The 20642-nt window shown below is 34.1% G+C and overlaps 1 protein-coding gene across 8 annotated transcripts in view; it reads right to left on the reverse strand.

Moving 5' to 3' along the window:
- The window catches only part of NHSL1 (NHS like 1), a 290898-nt gene that overhangs the window by 33419 nt on the left and 236837 nt on the right, over positions 1-20642 (reverse strand). For all 8 annotated transcript variants that reach the window (XM_072643441.1, XM_072643443.1, XM_072643442.1 and 5 more), the window contains one exon: positions 4580-4704. In XM_072643441.1, coding sequence (XP_072499542.1) covers positions 4580-4704 — 125 coding nt within the window. The remainder of the gene's footprint in view (positions 1-4579; positions 4705-20642) is intronic.

The raw sequence follows: 20642 nt of genomic DNA on the forward strand, positions 1-20642 counted from the left end.
TTTACATTTTTTATAAAATACCATAAAAGTTTATTTAAAAACATAAAAGTCATTCTTAGCTGGGTGAGGAATGTAATTGTACAAAAATAGGGAGCAAACTGAAATATGCCGGTTGTAGTTTCCTGATCACAATTTAGAAATAAGGGGTATCAATTGTAAATGGGTTAAGGAACTTGCCCCCAGTGACAGTGCCAGTAAGTGGCATACTGGAGTGGCATACAAAACCAGGGTTTGTGATCCTACCTACTACATCTTGTTTCTTCTGCATTTTGTTACTGAAAGCAGTGAATATTGACCTCTAATTGTGTAACCTTACAAGGCAGATTCCATAGTGGAGAACATTATAACATAACATTAGTTATGAGCGAAAAAAAGGTGGAAGATGTAATAAAATGGTATCAAGCTATATGTATGGCAGCTGGTGGACAGATGGACAGGTACCTTGAAGTTCCATGGGACCAAGTCACTGCAGACGTTAACACAACACTCAAAGAGGCAGCCTAAACAACTAGACTGCTGAGTGAGAAAGGAGAGAAAAGAAAGAATAAGGAGAAATTGATTCAACAAGAACATACAATATACACTTGTATGTACAACAATCATTGTAAAGGACGAATTATGGAGAAAGCCAGGGGCATGGTTCCTGAAATTGTATATAGTCTTTGCAACTTAAAATAGAAGTCAATAATAAGGTGAGAAAATCCTTTTTTGTTGTTATTGCCTCAATTTTCATTCCCACCAGGAAAATAGGAAGCTTACACAGTAGCACATGTAAACTTGCCTCAAATCCAATAACTCTTATGAAGATGCCATCTGATATGTTTTAGTTAAGATCATGAAACTTGTTGGACCGAGGAAAAAATGTTCTAATCCTTTCTTTCTGGGGTTATCTACTATGGATTATCACTGCTTTTTAGCTTAGTTTCTTTATAATCTCATTAACTATAAAGCCCAAATAGCACTAGCTTGATCTCTGTGAGCCCAACAAATCTTCAATGGAATTATTTATTCACTGAGCTAGATTCCTTCTCCTGGATCTTTTAAGTGACATACTTTTTAGTGATATACTTTCCCACATTTTAAATGTAATCAAACAGAATTTGCACCAGATCAGGAAAGAAAATTAAAAGGGAGACCAATGAAACATCAGTTCCTGGTATAAGCAACACATTTTCTCTTCTTCATTTTTTATAACAATATTTAAGCAATACTTAATTTCAAAACTGGAGAAGGGGTACTACTTACATTGAAACAGATGACACTTTTTTTATATAATTGAGTAAGTGGTCTCTGAGAGGTGCTGGGGATGAAAAATTAATGACCTCACAACCAATCTAATCATGAGGCAGAAGAAATTAAAGTGGTATTCGGAAAAAATCAAACACTGGTTTTTCCCATTCCCCTCCTCCACAAGCTCATACTTCAGTGAAAAACATTCAAAGTCTGTAGCACGTTAAAAGGCTTATGAGGCAATTTTGCTAATGGGTAAAATCCTACTATGCCTTAAGACAGGAGTGACAGATAACAGTGGTCCATTATCAGTATTATTCAAAGCTGTCGATTTCCCATCTGCCCATCTATCTGCTTTGTACTAAACTATAGTTTGAGTAAAAAGGTATTTCAGTTTTTAAAGTATTTATTTTGCAGTAAATTGTTTTAAACTTATACTGAAAAGCTCTGAAAGTTAAGTTTACTATTATAAAATCTTTTTAAATCACAACAATTTTATTTTGTCAATATACCAATGGAAAAAAATCTGAAAATCCAAATAATATTCTTGGGCTTTTAACAGCATTAATTAAAATGATTAGTGTTTAGTTAATTGAGTTCTAAGCAGCAGTTTATCTTAAGTAACATATGGATAGTTTAAGAAATAAAATAAAGTACAGATTAATGCATAAAAGGATAGTTTTTCTACTTTTTCTTTTTACTAAAAATTGGCTTGATGAAATCATTTATGTAATAATTTCAAAGATATTTTTAATATGATTATGTTTCACAAAACGTTCTTATCACATTACCTATCACAATATTGCCACCTTGAATTTCAATAGTTTTCAAGCTTATAAAAATATTCTAATATGCTAAACATTACTCAAAAAAAAGAAGGAAGATGGAAAACATCATTAGTCAGCTTGACGGTTAAAGACACATAAAGGTGATGAAACATAGTATAGGAGGGAACTTAGAAACCCTTAAAGATTTCAGTGGGGTGACTAGGTGGCTGAGTACCAGACTCTGAAATGAAAGAGGCAGTTTGACTTCAGAACTCTCTTTCCAGGAGGACTTTCTAATCATCTAATAGATCAGATTATAGGAGCTAGAACCAGAATGAAATTCAGATGCAACAGAAAGAGCACTGCCTTTAGAACCAGAAGATACAAAACTATGTTTACTCTTACTACAGTGAGACTGTGGATAAACATTTCTGGGTCTCAGTTTACTCATCTGTAAAGAGAGGTAGTTGGACTAAATAGGCTCTAAAGTCCCTTCCAACTCTAAATCTGATATCAGAAATTATCCATTTCCAATCTCTTTACATGAAAGCTTATTAAACTAAAGTTCAGAGAGCAGTATGGCTTGTCCAAAGTCACTTACCTAGTAAGAGTCAAAGCTAGAATTAGAACCTAGGACTTTTTGTTCTAAATCTAGTGATGTTTCTACTACACATCACAAAACCCTCATTATTTAACAGATGAAACCAAAACCCTGCAGAGACTAAACAATGTATTCAAAGTCACTGAACTTGTTGGAGGGAAAAGTTGTGCTTCCCAGTGCAAGTGTTCTCTATACTATTCCATGAAGCCCTATGCTCCTATGGAACAATCATTAATGTAGAAACATCTAGGATCAACAATGACATGAGCATATGATATATAGCGGTTTTGATACACAAAGATAATAGTAGCATCTCTGATTACAGAAGCACATGGACACTGTTGTTCCTCTAGTGGTGATGGATTTGTATATCTCCATCTACCAGTTTTTCTTAAAATAGCTCACAATTAAAAGTGAGCAGTTTGGGGTTAAGGGATCTGCTCTGTGCTCGTAAAATAGAGAAAAGCTAACGGACTCAGGAAGAGACCTTCCTCTCCCATTGGTGAAGTGGCCCTCTCCTCCCACTGTTGCATTCCCCACAGAACTTTCATTTTGAGGAAGGATTGAAACCAGCCATCCCTTAGCCTTCTCCTGGTTCCACTTCTGACTATCTCAACTTTGCCACCAAGTGCCCTTCATCGTCCTCCATCTTTCAGCTCCTTTTCCTGCATTGTCTTCTTTCAATAGAATATAAGTTTGCTGAGGGATGGGACTTCTATTTGCTTGCATTTGTATCCCAGAACATAGCTTACTGTCTTGCACACAGCAAACAATAAATACTTGTTTACTTCTTGGGAAACAACTGAATCCACTAGCATCATCCTATCAGTGCAAGCACAATTATCTAAAACTTTTGAAATCATGTTCCTCTTTACCATGAGACTGCGTTTATTTGTAATATATAGGCAGTTTCTCTACACAGATGCCATCCATGTACAGTGCACCATTGATGTGGGGTGGAAATCAATCAATCCCAGTTTTCCAATTTTGGTAGAGGTGAACACAGTTCTTGGCTACAATCTACAAATTAAATCACTATGTTTTCCTTGATATCTGTACTAGATTGCAGTGTATGAAGTCTTAATATATTCTACAACCCAACAAAAGCTATTGGTTATTAGTATACCCAAGCCATGGATAAAATATCAAGATCAAAGAAAATCCTTCAAGGAAAATGAAGCATCAGAAACATAAAACTCTTATGAAAACTGACCATTTAAACAATGGTATTGAAAAACAAACAAAAACAGGTTACTAGTAAGCATATTTAACTCTGATTTTAATTATTTGGTTGTAAAAATATGACATTTCTGACATTAATGGACTCTTAGCCCAAACATCTTTATATTTATGTCTATAGCAAAATCACTTTGGCCATAGTCTCCTTAAAGCCTAAAGTTGATTTTAAACCCTGACTAAAACCACAAAAAACTAATCAAACTTTTGTTTGGGTAATTAGTGGGTTATTTAATACTACTTTAATATAAAACATTTTGAATAAGACAACATCCCCACAAACTTTCATACCTTTATCCTCATTCCAGACTTAAAAATAAACTTATGTTTACTAATAAGTAAAAATTACAGCAAGGATATTATCAGATAACAGAAATTACAAAGAAACCAAACCCCAAGCATAAAAGAGCATTAGACTACACTGTTACTCTATGCTATAGACCAGTCTAATCTTTATTCTTAGTCAATATAAAGTACATGGCCTATTTAAGATTTAAATGTGGAAAGGATATTAGAGAACCATTATTTTGCAGGTGGGAAAAATGAAGGCACTAAGATTTCCAATAATTTGCTTATATTAGACTTAGTAAATTGCAGAGCAAGGATCTGAACCCATGTTGTCTAACTTGAAAATCTAGACTTTTTTTTTTTACTATTTTACATTGTTTGGAAATAGTTCCAAGTACATAGTCAAATTTAAGATCAGGTAATGTCATTGAGATATTCACTTGGTTTATGACTTTACCTTGAGATCACTTTCTTCATCTTCGTCTTTATAGGTGTCACAGGCCAAGCTAGATTTAGAGAAAGTTGGTCCCTGAGAGTAGTACTGAGAGCTTCGATAACCATCTCTCCTCAATTTATCACATTCTGTATCAGGTAGAGAAAATGGGAAAAAAGGGAAAATATTATCATTAAAAAGAGTCTTTTTGTTTATTCACATTCTACTTGCACTCTTCTAATCATACTTTCAAAAGCAGAATAGATATAATGTTAACATCACTTTCAACTTTTATTTGAAAGCACAGAACATTTAAATCCAAAATTCCATATAAAACCTTATGCAATTCTCAAGTTCCTGCTATTTCCAATTACATTGATTTCATGTAAGTTCCAAAGTTAATTTTAATACTATAAGCATATCCAATCTGCATAGAGAGCAAAATGTAAAAGCACTTCTGTTGGTTCCACAAGAGAAAGAGATGGAGGATTGGTTGGGTTGCAACAGGAATTCACTTACTGCTTACGATTTCCATCCAACTGGGAACAGTGGAAGAAGTACGAAGTTAGAAGGATCAGGTTGGAGGAATAATATAATTTGAGTCCTCAGGAATTTTTAAATCCTTTCCAAGTATTCATGTTGACACACATTTTAAGAATATAAATGGGAGGGGTGATTTGGCTATAATTGTGGTCATATGTTATGAACTAGTCTCCTGAATGAGAGTCCCATGTTGTGAAAACTCAAGAAGTTTAGGGTTTTTTTAATTTAAAATGTTTTTTAAAATACAAAAAGACCCTAACAAATCAAGTTCTTTTCAAACTGTGGGTTAATCATGTAAAACGTCCCATTCCATCCAGAAACTACAAACCTCAAAATAGGGATAAGCTCCAAAACAGTGAGTCCTTTATGCAGCATAAGTTTAAGTTTCTATGTCATAATGCCTGTTTTAAATCATAGTGTTTCAAATGAAATAAAATGCTTGAGTTCAAGATTAAATAGCAGTATAGGTTTATGGCATCTGATCAAATTTTTGACTTCTCATATTTTTGAAATCTTGTAAACTCATCACATTACACAGCCACATATCTTGTTCCAACTCTGGAGTAAATCCAGGAAAATTTCCTTCTGTCACATTTCAACAGCTCTCTGTTTGTAAAAACATGTCTTCGTTCATTAGAAACTAAGTGTATTGTCTGCTAGATCTGACATAAGTAAATAATCCAAAATCATTGTGAATTAACAAAGCCACTTTTTCAAACATTAAACCAATAGAATCACTACTACACGGGAAAAAAAGTCAGCAGGGTGTCTATGCTGAAAGGATCCAAACATAATAATTAGCATATTAAAAAGAAATATATTTATATCTCTACACCTTTAACTCATACTCTTTGATGAGAGGCAATATGGTAAAGTAGAGGAAACACTGGACTTTCAGTCTTTATGTTCAAGTTCAAAGTTCTGGTTCTGACAACTGCAAGTAAATCTGTGAGACCAAGTTCACTTTTTTCCATCATTCCATGACGGTATAATATCTAATAATAAAATTAATATCAGTAAATTTCTCCAAAAGTCCTGCTCTCTATTTTCTTTCATATTGACATATGGCCTAACTTGAACCCTTTATGGGTGACAGAGAGGGTGTTTTGATCATGAATGTGCAAATGAGATTCAAAAAAAAAAAAACAGTTCTGAAACTGTTATGAAAAATTTATAATTACAATTCACTACTTAAATTCGAACTATTCTTAACCTTTCCCTAACTTTACTTTTCCTGTAAACTAATACAACACAAGATATTTTGCTTTCCTCTTCCAATCTTCATTTTTCAAAAGATCTATGTAACGCATCTTGGTCTATAACCACATTTGGGGTTAATTTTTGTGTTAATGCCTAAGAGGGACCTTAATGGGTCCAACGAGCACAGGAATCTGTTTCTGATAATGGTAAAAAAAATTTACTTAAAGAGCACGTCTCCTTGACCTCTGCCAGAATAGAAATTGTGCTCTAACAACAATTTAATAATATAGTAATGGAATTATCAATATTAAATTTCTCTAATCTTTTTTTTTTTAATTCATTCCTGATCTTTTTAGCTACCATAAGGTTTCAAAATTAGGAATCTCTAGGGTCAGATTACAATGGTTAGAGACAATTAAGACCTGCTGACCAATCATAACATACTTCCGATAAAAACCAAGATAAAACAGGAAAGAAGAGGCGAGTGAAGCTTGGGAATCCATTAAGTATGGGGATTCAGGGCTCCCAATGAATGCAAAAAATGTATATGGATCTAGATAACAGGGTGATCATAACTAAGATTTTTGCAGGTGGGGAAAAGAAGGCAAGGGATGTTCACCTTGTATGTATCACTGAGAAAAGACAATGTAGAATTCTGAAAGGTTTCTGTATTTCTGAAGACTTGCCTGATGTGGGTGATGATGAATTTGATAAGAATTTTGTCAGAATGTCTTCCATACTATACAAAGCAAAGAATCTCTATATTTAACTCCCATGAAATGAACTTTTTAACCCTCTCTGGAGAGGAGAAAATTCTCCATCTAAAATCCAAAAGAACCCATCTCTGATTACTACCTTTGGATTTGGGAGTCTCAGTTTCTTCTATAAAATGAAGAAGCTGGACAAGATGGCTCCGAGGTCCCTTTCAGTTCTACAGCTGTGACTCTATGATAAACACCAGCATAAGTAATCTCTTTATTTCAAAGGAAGTAAATATTATGAAAGGAGAAAGTTCTTTTCCTTTGAAGTCTTAATTATTGTGGAAGGTCTTGGTTGAATTTAAGCATATACCACTTTTTCCATTCTTATTCTTATCCTTCCTAACCTATTTTCAATCTTATATTGTGAAAAAATATTTCTTTTTGCTAAGTAGTATAGCTAAGGGGCAGCTAGGTGGTACAGTGGATAGAGGACCAGTGCAGGAGTCAGGAGGACCTGAGTTCAAATCTCACCTCAGACACTTGACACTCACTAGCTGTGTGACCTTGGGCAAGTCGCTTAACCCCAACTGCCTCATCCTGGGTCATCTGTAGTCATGCTGATGAATATCTTGTCACTGGATTCAGATGTCTCTGGAGGAGAAGTGAGGTTGGTGACCTGCACAGCCCTCCCTTACTCAAAACAAAGTCAAATGCAAGTCATGTCATTATTTCTCTGATGGTAGGGTCTTCTTCGGCAACGAAAGACAAACACAGATAGCTAAGTTTTCAGTCTTCAAGGTCTAGCTCAAATAAATGTTACATTCACTAGAAAGTATTTCCTGATTACATACTGTTTGTACAACTGATAATAAGTCCCTTAATTTCCCTGAGCCTCAGTTTACTACAACAAACATTCGGATGATAATCCAAGGTTATTGTAATGAAAATGTTTTGCCAGCCTTAAAGAAACATGAGTTGTTGTTACTTCAGGCAAAAATAATCTTTCCCTTCTCACTTCCTACAGTATTTTGTATCAATTACATAGTCTTCACCTTATATTGTGCCCTGTATCATACTTATTTATAATATATTCATTTTCTCACCTACAAGTGCCTGCCTTCAGGCAGGGAAGCCAATTTACATATGTTGGTATAACCTGAAATGCCCTGGACATACAAATCCAATAAATTTTTGCTTGATAGATGAGAGGGTAGGAGAGAAAAGAAGAAAACAAAGCAGAAGTGACCACAACCAGGTAGGTAAAATCACTAGCTATGAAATGGTACTGTAATCCTCCCCAATTCAACATAATACATTCACTTTCCATGCTTGGTTAGTATGAGCTTTTTATTTCTTAGGAAATTATTCTTATCTACTTTCTCACACACAGGATCTCTAACTAGTGTTTGGGCATCAAGACTTTGCTTTTTAATGAGGTAGCACTTAGAACAATGCTCAAATACCCGTTTCCTAAATAATCTAAGAATGGGTAGGTGTACTGTTCAGATTAAGGTGTTTTTTTAAAATGTTCACAGCATATCAATTTTATATTCTCATGAGAATGCAATCAGTAAAAATGCCCATACATTGCTATCAATTTTGGAATCATCTCTTAACACTTCTTTGGTGTGTTTTTTTAACTTATATTCTCTCTAAGGAAAATATACTATGTTCGTTAAAAGGTTTGGGTGTATTTTATATAGGTATATGTATTTTACAAAGTTTGTGGCAGTATTTCAATGAGGGGAAAATATTCAAGTTAAATTTATGGTGAGGCAGTTTCTGCCTCCTCCCCACTTTGTTTTTATTAGAAACTGGGTCATCCTATTCCACCTATGCTGGAAATATAATGGTCTTTTGTGGGCCTGATCCCATTACTGCTCCATTTTTGACCTGGGCTGGTTTACCCCCCTTTAGGTAGCTTGGTAGTTCTCCATTCCTGGGGGCTCACAGTACTGGTGCCAGATTTAATGTGGACATTCAGTGGTCTTTAACCCTACTGTATCTCAGAACGTCTGAGCTCAGGCAATTCACAAGCCTCAGCCTTCCCCAGAAGAGTAGGGATGCCAGCTGTGCCCATACTTACATGCATCTCAAAAAAGAAAACTAAATGAGCTATTATGGAAAAATTAGTAGTCAAATGCTTCTACCACAGCAAAAAAAAAAAAAAAAACTGTGAGAAGACAAGCAGCAGCCAACCAAAAACTGGCACAGGCTTACTGATTTCTGAATTAGTCTGAGAAAGGGAAGAATTAAAGACAAAAATATTTGGAAAAACTACTTATTATGTTAAAAACTGAAAGGACCAGTTATGGAGGCGCTTGTCACTTTTTTGTTTGTACTTTTTAGCATCTTGAGCAAATAGGATAGCTATAATGCCTTCAGTTCCAAAAGCACAGGTTGGATAAACCTAAAAGTGTAGGATTCTAAGGGGGGAAAATGGTTGTCTTTGGATGTGCCAGTCGTTGACCACACTTAGTTTCTCAGAATTTTTTATTCCTACTTAAGAGCATTAAAGATGCAGGAAGGGAGGGGAGAAACTACAGTGATAAAATCATTTATATGTCAAGAGTATGCCTAATGTTAGATTGGATAAAGGAAGATTCCCTAAACTGAACAAAAGACTAAGAAACTTCCCCACCATCAGCGTCATCTTTAGGTCCCTTATCTCACCATTTCTCCAAATTCAAGGGGTTCTCAACTTGGGTTCTACAAACTTGTTTCTTTAATATATTGATTACCGAACTTTAGCATAATTGGTCCTATGTATTTTATTTTATGCATTTATAAATATTATTCTGAGAAAGGGTTCATAGGCTTCACCACATTGCCAATGGGTCCCTGACATAGTGAAGATCAAAACACTTTATCTTGGTATGTACTACAACCTCACCTTCCATTTCACTGTCTCTCCTAAAAAGATTTGTTTTTCACTTCTAAAATTTCATGTGTTCTAATTAACACCTTGTGAAATGGGTAATGAGAGGTATTATTATAACCATTTTAAAGATGAAAAAACAAGCACAGGGAGGTTAAACAACTACTAACTTATTTTGATTAGGGCAGCTAGGTGGCACAGTGGACAGAGGCCTGGAGTCAGAAGATTCATCTTCCTGAGTTCATATTTGGACTCAGACACTTAGTGGCTGTGTGAACTTGGGCAAGTCACTTTAACCCACTTTGCCTCAGTTTCCTCATCTGCAAAATGAACTGGAGAAGGAAATGTCAAATCCGTCCAGTATCTTTGCCAAGAAAACCTCAAATGGGGCCACAGAGTCAGACACGACTAAAAATGATTGAACAACAACAACTTTACACAAGAATTTGTGGCATTCTTATTCCTAGGTCACAGACTATTAGAATATGAAAAACAGCTGCATCACAGACTTTCTCTTTTCTTTAAGTTTTATTGATGTGTTTTCTTTTTATATTTCGGACGTTTACAAATTATCCCTACTAGGTAAGAAGACTCTTGTAACAAAGTAAAACAATTAGATAAAAGTAATAATATAAAGACCTCATCTTAAAGTGCATGGAACATACCACATCTGTAGCACTCTTTTCCACTTCTCAGTTTTTATAAAATTAACAGAAATCCATTTTCTCCATCCTACTCTCCATTGGAAAAAAAAAGACAAATTCCTTATTAAAAAGATGCAGTCAATTATATGATCTGATGCTGAGCAAAAGGAGCAGAACTAGGAGAATTTTGTACACAGCAACAATCACAGTGTGTGAGGACTTTTTCTAGTAGACTTAGAACTTCATCGCAATGCTAGGACTTAAAAAATTCCCAATAGTCTTTTAAGGCAAAATGCCTTCCACATCCTGAGAAAGAACTATGGAATTCAATCGCAAATTGTAGCAGATCATTTTCTTTTGTATTATGTTTTGGTTTGTTATATGATTTCTCCCATTCATTTTAATTCTTCTATACAACATGACTATGGTGAAAATGTATTTAACAGGAATGTATTGTAGAACCTATATAAAATTGTATGCTGTCTTGGGGAGGAAGCAGGGAAGTAGGGGGGAAGAAAGGGAAAGTGGGGGGAAAGGAGGGGGAGGGAGAGAAAGAAAAAATCTAGGTTGTATGGTAGTGATTGCAGGACACTGAAAATAAATTAAAAATATAGTCAAGCAAACAAATTCCTTCACTGGCTGTGTGTATGTGTGCATATGTATTTACATTCTGTACCCTAAATCAGATACCATGTTTCATCATTAGTCCTCTGGAATCATGAATAGTCATTGTACTGATCATTTCTACAGTTTTCAAAGCTGCAATAAGCTTTCACTGTATATTGTTTTGTCCTAGAAAGACCGCAATCACTAAATCAAAGACAAATACTCAAAAAAGAGAAAAATTTCTTATAGTCCTCCAGATAGACCAAGTATTTCACAGGTGAGGTTCTAGTTGAATTTACAAGGTAAAATTTATGAAGTTATTACAAATTATAAATGCTATATTTTGTCAGAAATACAAGACCTATTTTCCAGTAAATTTAGGCCACAATTTTATTAAATGAACAAAAGGCAGAGAATTCCTACATCATTAGCTTATTAGATTTGCCATTATTTTTTTGGAGGGAAGAAAGGGTAGTTGGAGAAATGAGGGAAAATGACAGATTTTGTCTTGCCAAGGAATGCACAATGCATATGAATAGAAATTTAATTACTCATAAAAATCCTTCAGTACAATAAAATGAATAAATTTTAATTGTTGATATGACCTTCAAGAACTAGAAAGAACTAAAATTTAACACAGTGCAGTAAAGGTATTGATGTTCAAGTATTGTAACTTAGATACATGTATGTAATTCCTAAAAGAAAAACAGCCCAGAAGTCAGTAGGGTAGAGAAACCGTAACAATTATCAAGTCTTCCAACAATATGAGTTAAATTGTTTTTGACTGATGATTTCATTAGATCACTACAAGGAGGAATATTGATAGATTCTCTTACTAATGGTTCATTCCTATGACTCTTTTCTATTTTCATTTCCCTTTATCTTTAATGTAGTACATATAAAAGTGTATATGTACATATTTACACATATACTCTCATACAAAACTATAAAAGCTGAAGACTTGTTTAAGCTCATAATTGTTTCCCAATAAATTCAGATGTTGAGATGATTAAGACCTAATCATCACCTTAATAAGTGGATTTAAATTATCCCACTAACCTACCACTACAGGTTTAGCTTCACTATTTTGTATTAGGAGATGACTTAAGTTTACATGCCTATGTTAGAGGAGAAATAGCTCTGAAAGATTCTTTGAAGCTGGCAAAGCTGTCATCTGAGTATGACAGAGAGGCTCATCACCAGAAGACTGATTGCTGAGGATTTCTGACCCACACTAATGGCATCACTGCTTCTTTGAAGCATATCAACAGAAAAGGGTAAAGACAAAAATTATGAAGGATTAATGTTTAAATTAAAGTTTAATTTAAAATTAAAATGGCTTTTATAAGAAATCTGAACATTACCATGACCTTGGTGGTATAAGTTGGTATTTGAAAAATAAAAAAAAGTGACTGAATAAGGCAATATCAAGAACAAAATCCTCTTATTGCTGACACTATTACATAAGGCAAGAAAAGACACAAAGAAAGGTGATAATTTGAAAGATGCTAACCTCTGTTTCCCCCAAGTGAAAAAGGGAAATTTTGAAAAAGTCAAAGGGAAAATGAGAATGAATATGCCAAAGATTCTGATGAAAACTTAGAAGGAGGGGTTAAAATAGTGGTATGATCCTTTAAGTACTCACATTTATTAATTTGGAGAGAAATAAGAGCCAATTTGACTTGAATTGATGTTCAAAGTCAAGCCTTCTAATTACCAGGGCTAATGAGAAATGAGAGGATGAAGGGAGGTATAGAGGAAATCAAAAAAGTCAAGGACCTAGATTCAAATAACTTTGATGCTTACTGCTTCTAAGATCTTGGGAAAGTCATCTAATTCTTAGGACCTCAGTTACCTCAGCTATTAGACCAGGTGACCTGTTCCAATTGTAAACCTATGATTTTATAATTCATGTAATATAAATTACTAAGAACTAGGAGTAATCAAAACATAATTTAAATTTGGCACTAAAGTGTATGATGTGATTTTTTCCAGTGGATTACATTGACTTTTAAATTATTAAATTTAATTTGTATTACCTGAGCAATAACTAACTGAGAAAAGAGTAAGAAGAAGCCAAGAAGCAAATGAGGTAGGGACAAGAGAGACCAGAGTACAGTTCCCAATTCCATCAACTCTATTAAATTATTTATGTAGATCATATTTCTCTTGATTCTTGTATTTGATAATCAAATTTTCTTTTCAGCTCTGATCTTTTCATCAAGAATGCTTCAAAGTCCTCTTATTTCCAAACAAACCCAATGCAACCAAAATTAGGAGGGAAGCAGAAAACTGGGAAAGAATTTTTGCAACTAATGTCTACGATAAAGACTTCATTTCTAAAATATATAGAGAACCGAGTCAAACTTACAAAAATACAAGTCATTCCCCAATTGATACATGGTCAAAGGATATGAACAGGCAGTTTTCAGAGGAAGAAATTAAAGCTACTTATAGACATATGAAAAAATGCTCTAAATCACTACTGATTAGAGATGCAAATCAAAACAACTCTGAGGTACCACATCACACCTACCATATTGGCTAACATGACAAAACAGGAAAATGATAAATGTTGGAGAAGATGTGGGAGAGTTGGAATACTAATTCATTGTTGGTGGAGCTGTGAGCTGATCCAAACATTCTGGGGAGCAATTTCGAACTATATCCAGAGGGCTGCAAAAATGTGCACACTCTTTGACCCAGCAATATCGCTTATAGGACTGTATCCCCAAGAGATCATAAAAATGGGCAAGGGTCCCACATGTACAAAAATATTTATAGCAGCTCTCTTTGTGGTGACCCAAAACTGGAAATCAAGGAGATGCCCATCAGTTGGGGAATAGCTGAAAATTTATTCATGGTATATGAATGTAATGGAATACTATTGTGCTATAAGAAATGATGAACAAGAAGACTCCAGAGAGGCCTGGAAAGACTTATATGATCTGATGCTAAGTGAAAGGAGCAGAACCAGGAGAACTTTGTACGCAGCAACAACCACAGTGTGCAAGGAATTTTTGTGGTAAACTTAGTCCTTCACAGCAATGCAAGGACCTAAAAAATTCCCAATGCACTCTAGAGGCAAAATGCCTTCCACATCCAGAGAAAGAACTATGGAATTGGATCGCAGAAGGAAGCAGACCATTTTCTCTTGTGCTATGTTTTGTTTTGCTTTATGGTTTCTCCCATGCATTTTAATCCTTCTATGCAACATGACTAAGGTGAAAATGTATTTAACAGAAGTAGAACTTATGTAAGATTGAATGCCCTCTCAGAGAGGGAGTAGGGAGGTAGGGAGGAAAGAGAGGGAGAGAGGAAAAAATCTAAGATATGTGAAAGTGATTGTAGAAAACTGAAAACAAATAAAATAATTTAAAATAAAAAAAGAAAGTCCTCTATTTCACCGAATGTCAATTTTTTCCCCTGAAAGATTATACTCAGTTTTGTTGGGTAACTGATTCTTGGTTTTAATGTTAGCTCCTCTGACCTCTGGAATATCATATTCTAAGCCCTTTGATTCCTTAACATAGAAGCTGCTAGACCTTGTGTTATCCTGATTGTATTTCCACAACATTTGAATTGTTTCTTTCTAGATGCTTGCAATATTTTCTCCTTGACCAAGGAACTCTGGAATTTGGCTACAATATTCCTAGGAGCTTTCCTTTTAGGATCTCTTTCTGGAGGTAACTGATGGATTCTTTCAATCTCTATTTTACCCTCTGGTTCTAGAATATCAGGGCAGTTTTCTTGATAATTTCTTGAAAGATGATGTCCAGGCTCTTTTTTTTAATCATGGATTTCAGGTAGTCCAATAATTTTTAAATTACCTCTCCAGGATCTATTTTCCAGGTCAGTGGTTTTTCCAATGAGATATTTCTATTCTTTTCATTCTTCTGGTTCTGTTTTATAATTTCTTGATTTCTCATAAAGTCATCAAAATAAATAACTAATTATCCTAGTTTAATAATTAATTCAATGATTTTCTTTGTTTTAAATTTTGTAAAACTTTTCAATAACTTTCAGAATTTCTATTTGGACATTTAGATGGATTTTTTGGTGTTTATTCTAGCTATTTTGATTGCATGCCCAATTCACTGACCCTTTTTTGTTGATCAAAGCACTTAGAGACAAAAATTTTCTCTTTGGAACTGCTTTGGCTGTATCCTAAAAGTCTGGTTATATTTTCTCATTTTCTATATTTTATCTGATAAAATTATCTGTTGTTTCTATAATTTGTTATTTGACCACCAGTTCTTTAGGAGCATTTAGGCTTCATTTAAATTTAAACTCTTTCTTCAAAGGTCTTTTTACATTGAGTATAATATTATTGCCTTGTGGAAAGTAAATAAGTCACCTCTTTCTGCTTTTCTATGTTTATGAGATGTTTATGAACTAACATAGTTAATTTGTGTAAAAGTGCCAGTAAAAGAAAAAAGGTATATGTACTCCTTTCTGTTCCCATTGAATAACTGCCAGAGATCTATCACAAGTAACTTTTCTAAAGTTCTATTCAGTTGATTAACTTCTTTCTTATTAAACTTTTTGTTAATCTACATCCAAAAAGGAGATACTGAAGTTGGTAGCCATTATTATTCTGCTATCTACTTTTCCTTATAATTCAATTAACTTTTCCTCCTTGGAATGTAAAGATAGCTGTTAAAATAAAACAATATATAAAGCACTTTAAAAACATATTAGTTATCATTTATAATTATTGGTATTATTTCAATGGTTTTTTTTGCCTCTAAACATAATGTAATTTCTCTGTGTATCTCTTTTAAACTCATCTATTTTTATAGTTGTCTTATCTTAGATCATGAATAATACATTCCCTTTTCTGAGTTAACCTTAAGCATAATATGTTTTAGGGCAGCACCTTAATTTATCTCTCTTTGAAGCATATGTTTCAAAATATGTTTCTTCTAAATAACATATTGCTGACATCTGATTTTTAATTCATTCTGCTGTCCTCTCTTCTTCGTGAGTTCATCCCATTCACATTCACAGTTACAACTGCTAAATGTGAACTCCCCACTATCTTATATTTTTTCCTTTCTTTGTTCCCTGCTCCATCTTTGCAGAGAAGATGTTGGTGAAAGAAAAGGAATATGATCAAAATCAGTAATCTGTAGTTGAAGTAAGGCAGATTGGTGACATTAAATAGAATGCTAGACTTGGAAAATAGGAAGATCTAAGTTAAAATACCACCTCAAACACTCACTTAGCTGTGTGATCCTGCGAGAGTTGTTCAAACTCTCACAGCCTAAGTTTCCTCATCTATAAAATGGGGATAATAACAACACATACCTTCCAGGATTGCTGTGAGGATGAACAGAGATGATATATGTAAACACAATACGTACACATTCATATAATACGTGTATTGTTCAAAAGTAAGCAATGCCTGTATGGTGCATTGCTTACTTTTGTGAATCTTAAAGAACTACATAAGTTCTAACTATTGAGTCTCCTCCATTGGCCATCCTCTCTTCCCCCTAGCCTGACTCCAGACACTTGTTCTTACACTTTCTTTTTAATCCTTCCTTCAAGGTCTAACCTTGCGAAGTTCATTTGTGCTTGAGATTTACTTTCTCTGACATTCCCCTCCCTCTTAAACCCCTCTTTTTCTCTTCCCCTATATAATTAATTTGTTTTCCTGTTGAGTTTAATGCATTATTACAACCAACTCTGAGTATGTATATGTATGTTCAACTTTCCTTGGTCTGGATCAAATGAAAATGAGATTCATGTGATTCCTGCTCCCTATATTTCTTCTATTTTGCTATGCTCCTGTACCCCCACTTATATGACATAGTAAATCCTTTTACCTTCCTTTCTTTCATAAGGAAGTCTTAAGATCATCAAAACAGAACACAGTCACTCTCAATTACTTTGTCTAAATTCCCTATGTGACTCTTTATTTTAGTATTTTGAAGGAACATTTGTTTCTTTTCCCCTTTTTATAATATAAGCACTTTATCACCATTTAGTCAATTCTAGTTGCTCAAATAAAATAAATCTTCCTAGGTTTCTTTCACTTTCTGTGTTTATATTTCAGTTTCTATTCAGCTCTGGTATTGTCTTCAGGTATGCTTAAATGTTTACTTTTCTATGGAAGACCCATTTCCACAACCTTACACCCACAGGATTATATACAGCATTGTGTTATTCTTGGTTGTAAGCTTTTATCTTTTGCCTTCTGAAATATTATGTTCCAAGATTTTCTCTCCTTGATAGTAGTCACTACCAGACCTTGGTGATTCTGACTGATTTCTGTCTTTAAAAAAAAAATTAAAGATTGGGTCCCCTATCTCACCCAGGCTGTAAATGTAGGGGTAATTCATAGGTCTTACAGGCACAGGAGTTTTGTTTTCTTACATTTCTCATCTGGGCTGGTTTGCTCATCCTTGGGCAACCTGGTTCCTCCCCTTTCCCCTGTCCCAAAAAGTCACCATAATGGTGCAGAACTTAGTGTAGATACCCTATCTACATAATCCATTGTGGCTCAGAACTCTCAAATTCAAGAAATTCACCAGCCTCAGACTCTCTAGTAGCTGGGAATAAAGATATGTACTTTATTGTGGCTGCTTACAGCATTAAAAAAACAACAACATTTCTGGGAGCTTTTGCTTTGGGATTTTTTTCAGGAGGTAACTAATTTATTTTTATATTTTTACTTTTCCCTCTAGGTATAATAGATACTGGGCAATCTTTCTTAATTTTTCTGAAATATGATACCCAGCTTTGGAGGAGGGAGTGGCATGAATTTGGCTAGAGTATCTGATGATTTCTTAATATTTCTCCTTGACTTGTTTTCCAGGTCAGTTGATCTTTGATATCAATATTTTCTTCTATTTTTTCAATCTTTTGGTGTTTGTTATAAGATTTCTCATTATCTCAAGCAGTCTGTTTAGGGCATTCTAAACCTAGATAAAGTCTTGTATCTTCTGTTCTAAGCTTTTTTTTTTTCCTCCCATTTCTTTCTTTCATCTCTTATTTCATTCACAATTTTACTTTTTAAACTTTTGCTTAACTTCTTTTACCCTTGTATTCCTTGTAGACAAGTCATTTTTTTTTTCACCAGGGCTATTTTATAGTTGTATTGCAGTTATTCCCTTCCTCTGAGTTTTTCTCTTGAGCAATGCTGGCCTTATTTTATTTCTTTAGTGCTTGGTATCCACTTCTATTTACTCATAACTCCAGACTCAGTTCCTTTCTGGGAATTTGCTCTGTCAGACTCTTCATTCTTTGACGTGGTGGTCAGGTACTGTGTGGTTCTAACAACACTTTCTTGAGTTCCTGTCACTGACTTGGTCACTTTTCTTGATGTATCTGCATTCAAAAGGCAGAATTGCTTCACAGGCCTGGATTAGGGTTCTGAAGTTGTGTCTTTATTATTATCTCCAATTTATCTTACATATGTTTTGTTTGCATGTGGTCTCTGCCATCAAACAGTGAATTCCTTGAAAGCAGGGACTGTTTTTTGCCTTTATTATCATTATTCCCAGTGGGCATAGTAACTAGAAAACAGTAAATGCTTAATAAATACTTGCTGACTTGACTAGTCTTGGACTATTGTACTGCTATGATCTTCTCTTTTGCCTTGAGATAGTTCAGTCAGGGTGCTGGATGGTTTTCTGTTTCCCCTGGTGTTTCTCCAGTTAGGGCACTGGCATTGGTTTCCCGGTTTGGCATTGCCAGGCTTTTTGCCAATGTTCATGCTAGCTTCTCTTCCTCTCAACACGTAACCCCTTCCTCTTATCCAGAAGTCAAGTTCCATAAGTGACTCTAAAACCATGCCTTTATGATTTGTATTAAAAGTCTCTTTTTAAAAAATAATAAACATAAAATATTATATATAAAAAAATAAATTTTTTAAAATTATATTTTTAATTTAAAAAATTAAATAAAATAATACTTATTTAAAAATAAATATGAAATAATAAAATACTTCTTTAAAATAAAATAATATCTACCTAATTATATTACCACATATGCCCTACTGGCATTATTTACTCAATACTTATTGACTATGCCATTATCTACAAGTCTAGAAGAACAATATTAAATGTTACTTTGCTAAACAGTCTGCATCTACAGATACAAGATTATGGTGTGGCACCTCTCCTTCTTCAAAAAAAATTGAATTAGCTAATGATTTATTTTAATATTTTTGCAAATAGCTTCTAGTTTTGTTGACTAAATGATTGCATGTTTTCAATTTTGTTATTCTCTTCTTTGATTTTTAAATTCTCTGTCTTAATTCCCTATTCTGATACTTAATTTTTTTATTTGCTGGCTTTCTAATTATTTTACTTAGATACTTAAGTCACTGATTTCTTTTTCCTCTCGTTCATGAAAGTGTTTAAAGATATAAACTGTCCTCTTAAGACTGCTTTGGCTTCATCCCAAAAGTTTTAATTTGCTGTCATAATAATATCAATAATGATAATAATAGTAGTAGTAATAGCTAGCAATTAGTTCTTTAAGGTTTTCAAAGTGCTTTACAAATGTTATCTCATTTCATCCTCAAAATAATCCTGAGAGATTTGCTATTGCCTTCCCTATTTTACAGATGAGAAATCTGAGGTAGATAAAGGTTAAGTGATTTAACCTTTGAGTTGAACTCAGTTCTGACTGACTCCAAGTCCACTGAGCCACCTGACTGCTTCATTATCTTTAATGGAATTACTTATTTTTATTTATTTTATTTTTATTTTTGTAATCTGCTCTTTGACTCACCAATTCAATGAAATTAAATTATTAGTTTCTGATTAATATTTTGTGCAACATCTCCAAAATGGAAATTTTTATATTCAGCAACTTTTGTAGCCCAATTTTTCTCTCTGACCAAAGCGTAACATTAACCTTGGTTCATAGCTTGAACTAGACGTGGAAGGGATGGCTAATGAGGAAAGCAAAATCATAAAGAACGACTTTTATGAGGAAATCAGAGTTATTCCAAAAGCCGAATCTCAGGTTAACCTTGGCCACACTATATGCATCACAATATGAATCATCCAACAAAATAATTACTGGCTAAAAGCTAGGTATAGGGAACTAAAACGTAGTCTGATACTAGACAGGAAAAGTGTGTAATGACTACCAGCCTATTTAGTACAACCCAATAGAGGCAGCTAATTTTCCTTCATAAGCCTCTGCTGAAGCAATCATAGCTTGTGAAATTATTTTTAACACAGGATTTGCCAACTAATATTTTTCTGATAACAGATTTAAATTAATCACAGATGGGCTTAAGAAATTTGTAGGCAAGAAGATTAAACTATCATTATTAGAACTCACTTCTCTCAAGCAAATGGCTAGGCTGAAAAAATGTTACAGATGACTAAAGACATCTTGAAACCCATTGTTGGAAGAATTTGGCCAACAAAACTTGTAGGTTTTTTATTGTTTAACATATCATTATGTGTTCTCTATTGGTAAAGTTAATATCTCAAGACATCCATCAAGACTTATCGCAGGACATATAAGACAAATAAGAATGAATCTGG

The sequence above is a fragment of the Notamacropus eugenii genome, chromosome 2 (genome assembly GCF_028372415.1).
Source record: "Notamacropus eugenii isolate mMacEug1 chromosome 2, mMacEug1.pri_v2, whole genome shotgun sequence".
Classification (NCBI taxonomy): Eukaryota; Metazoa; Chordata; class Mammalia; order Diprotodontia; family Macropodidae; genus Notamacropus; species Notamacropus eugenii.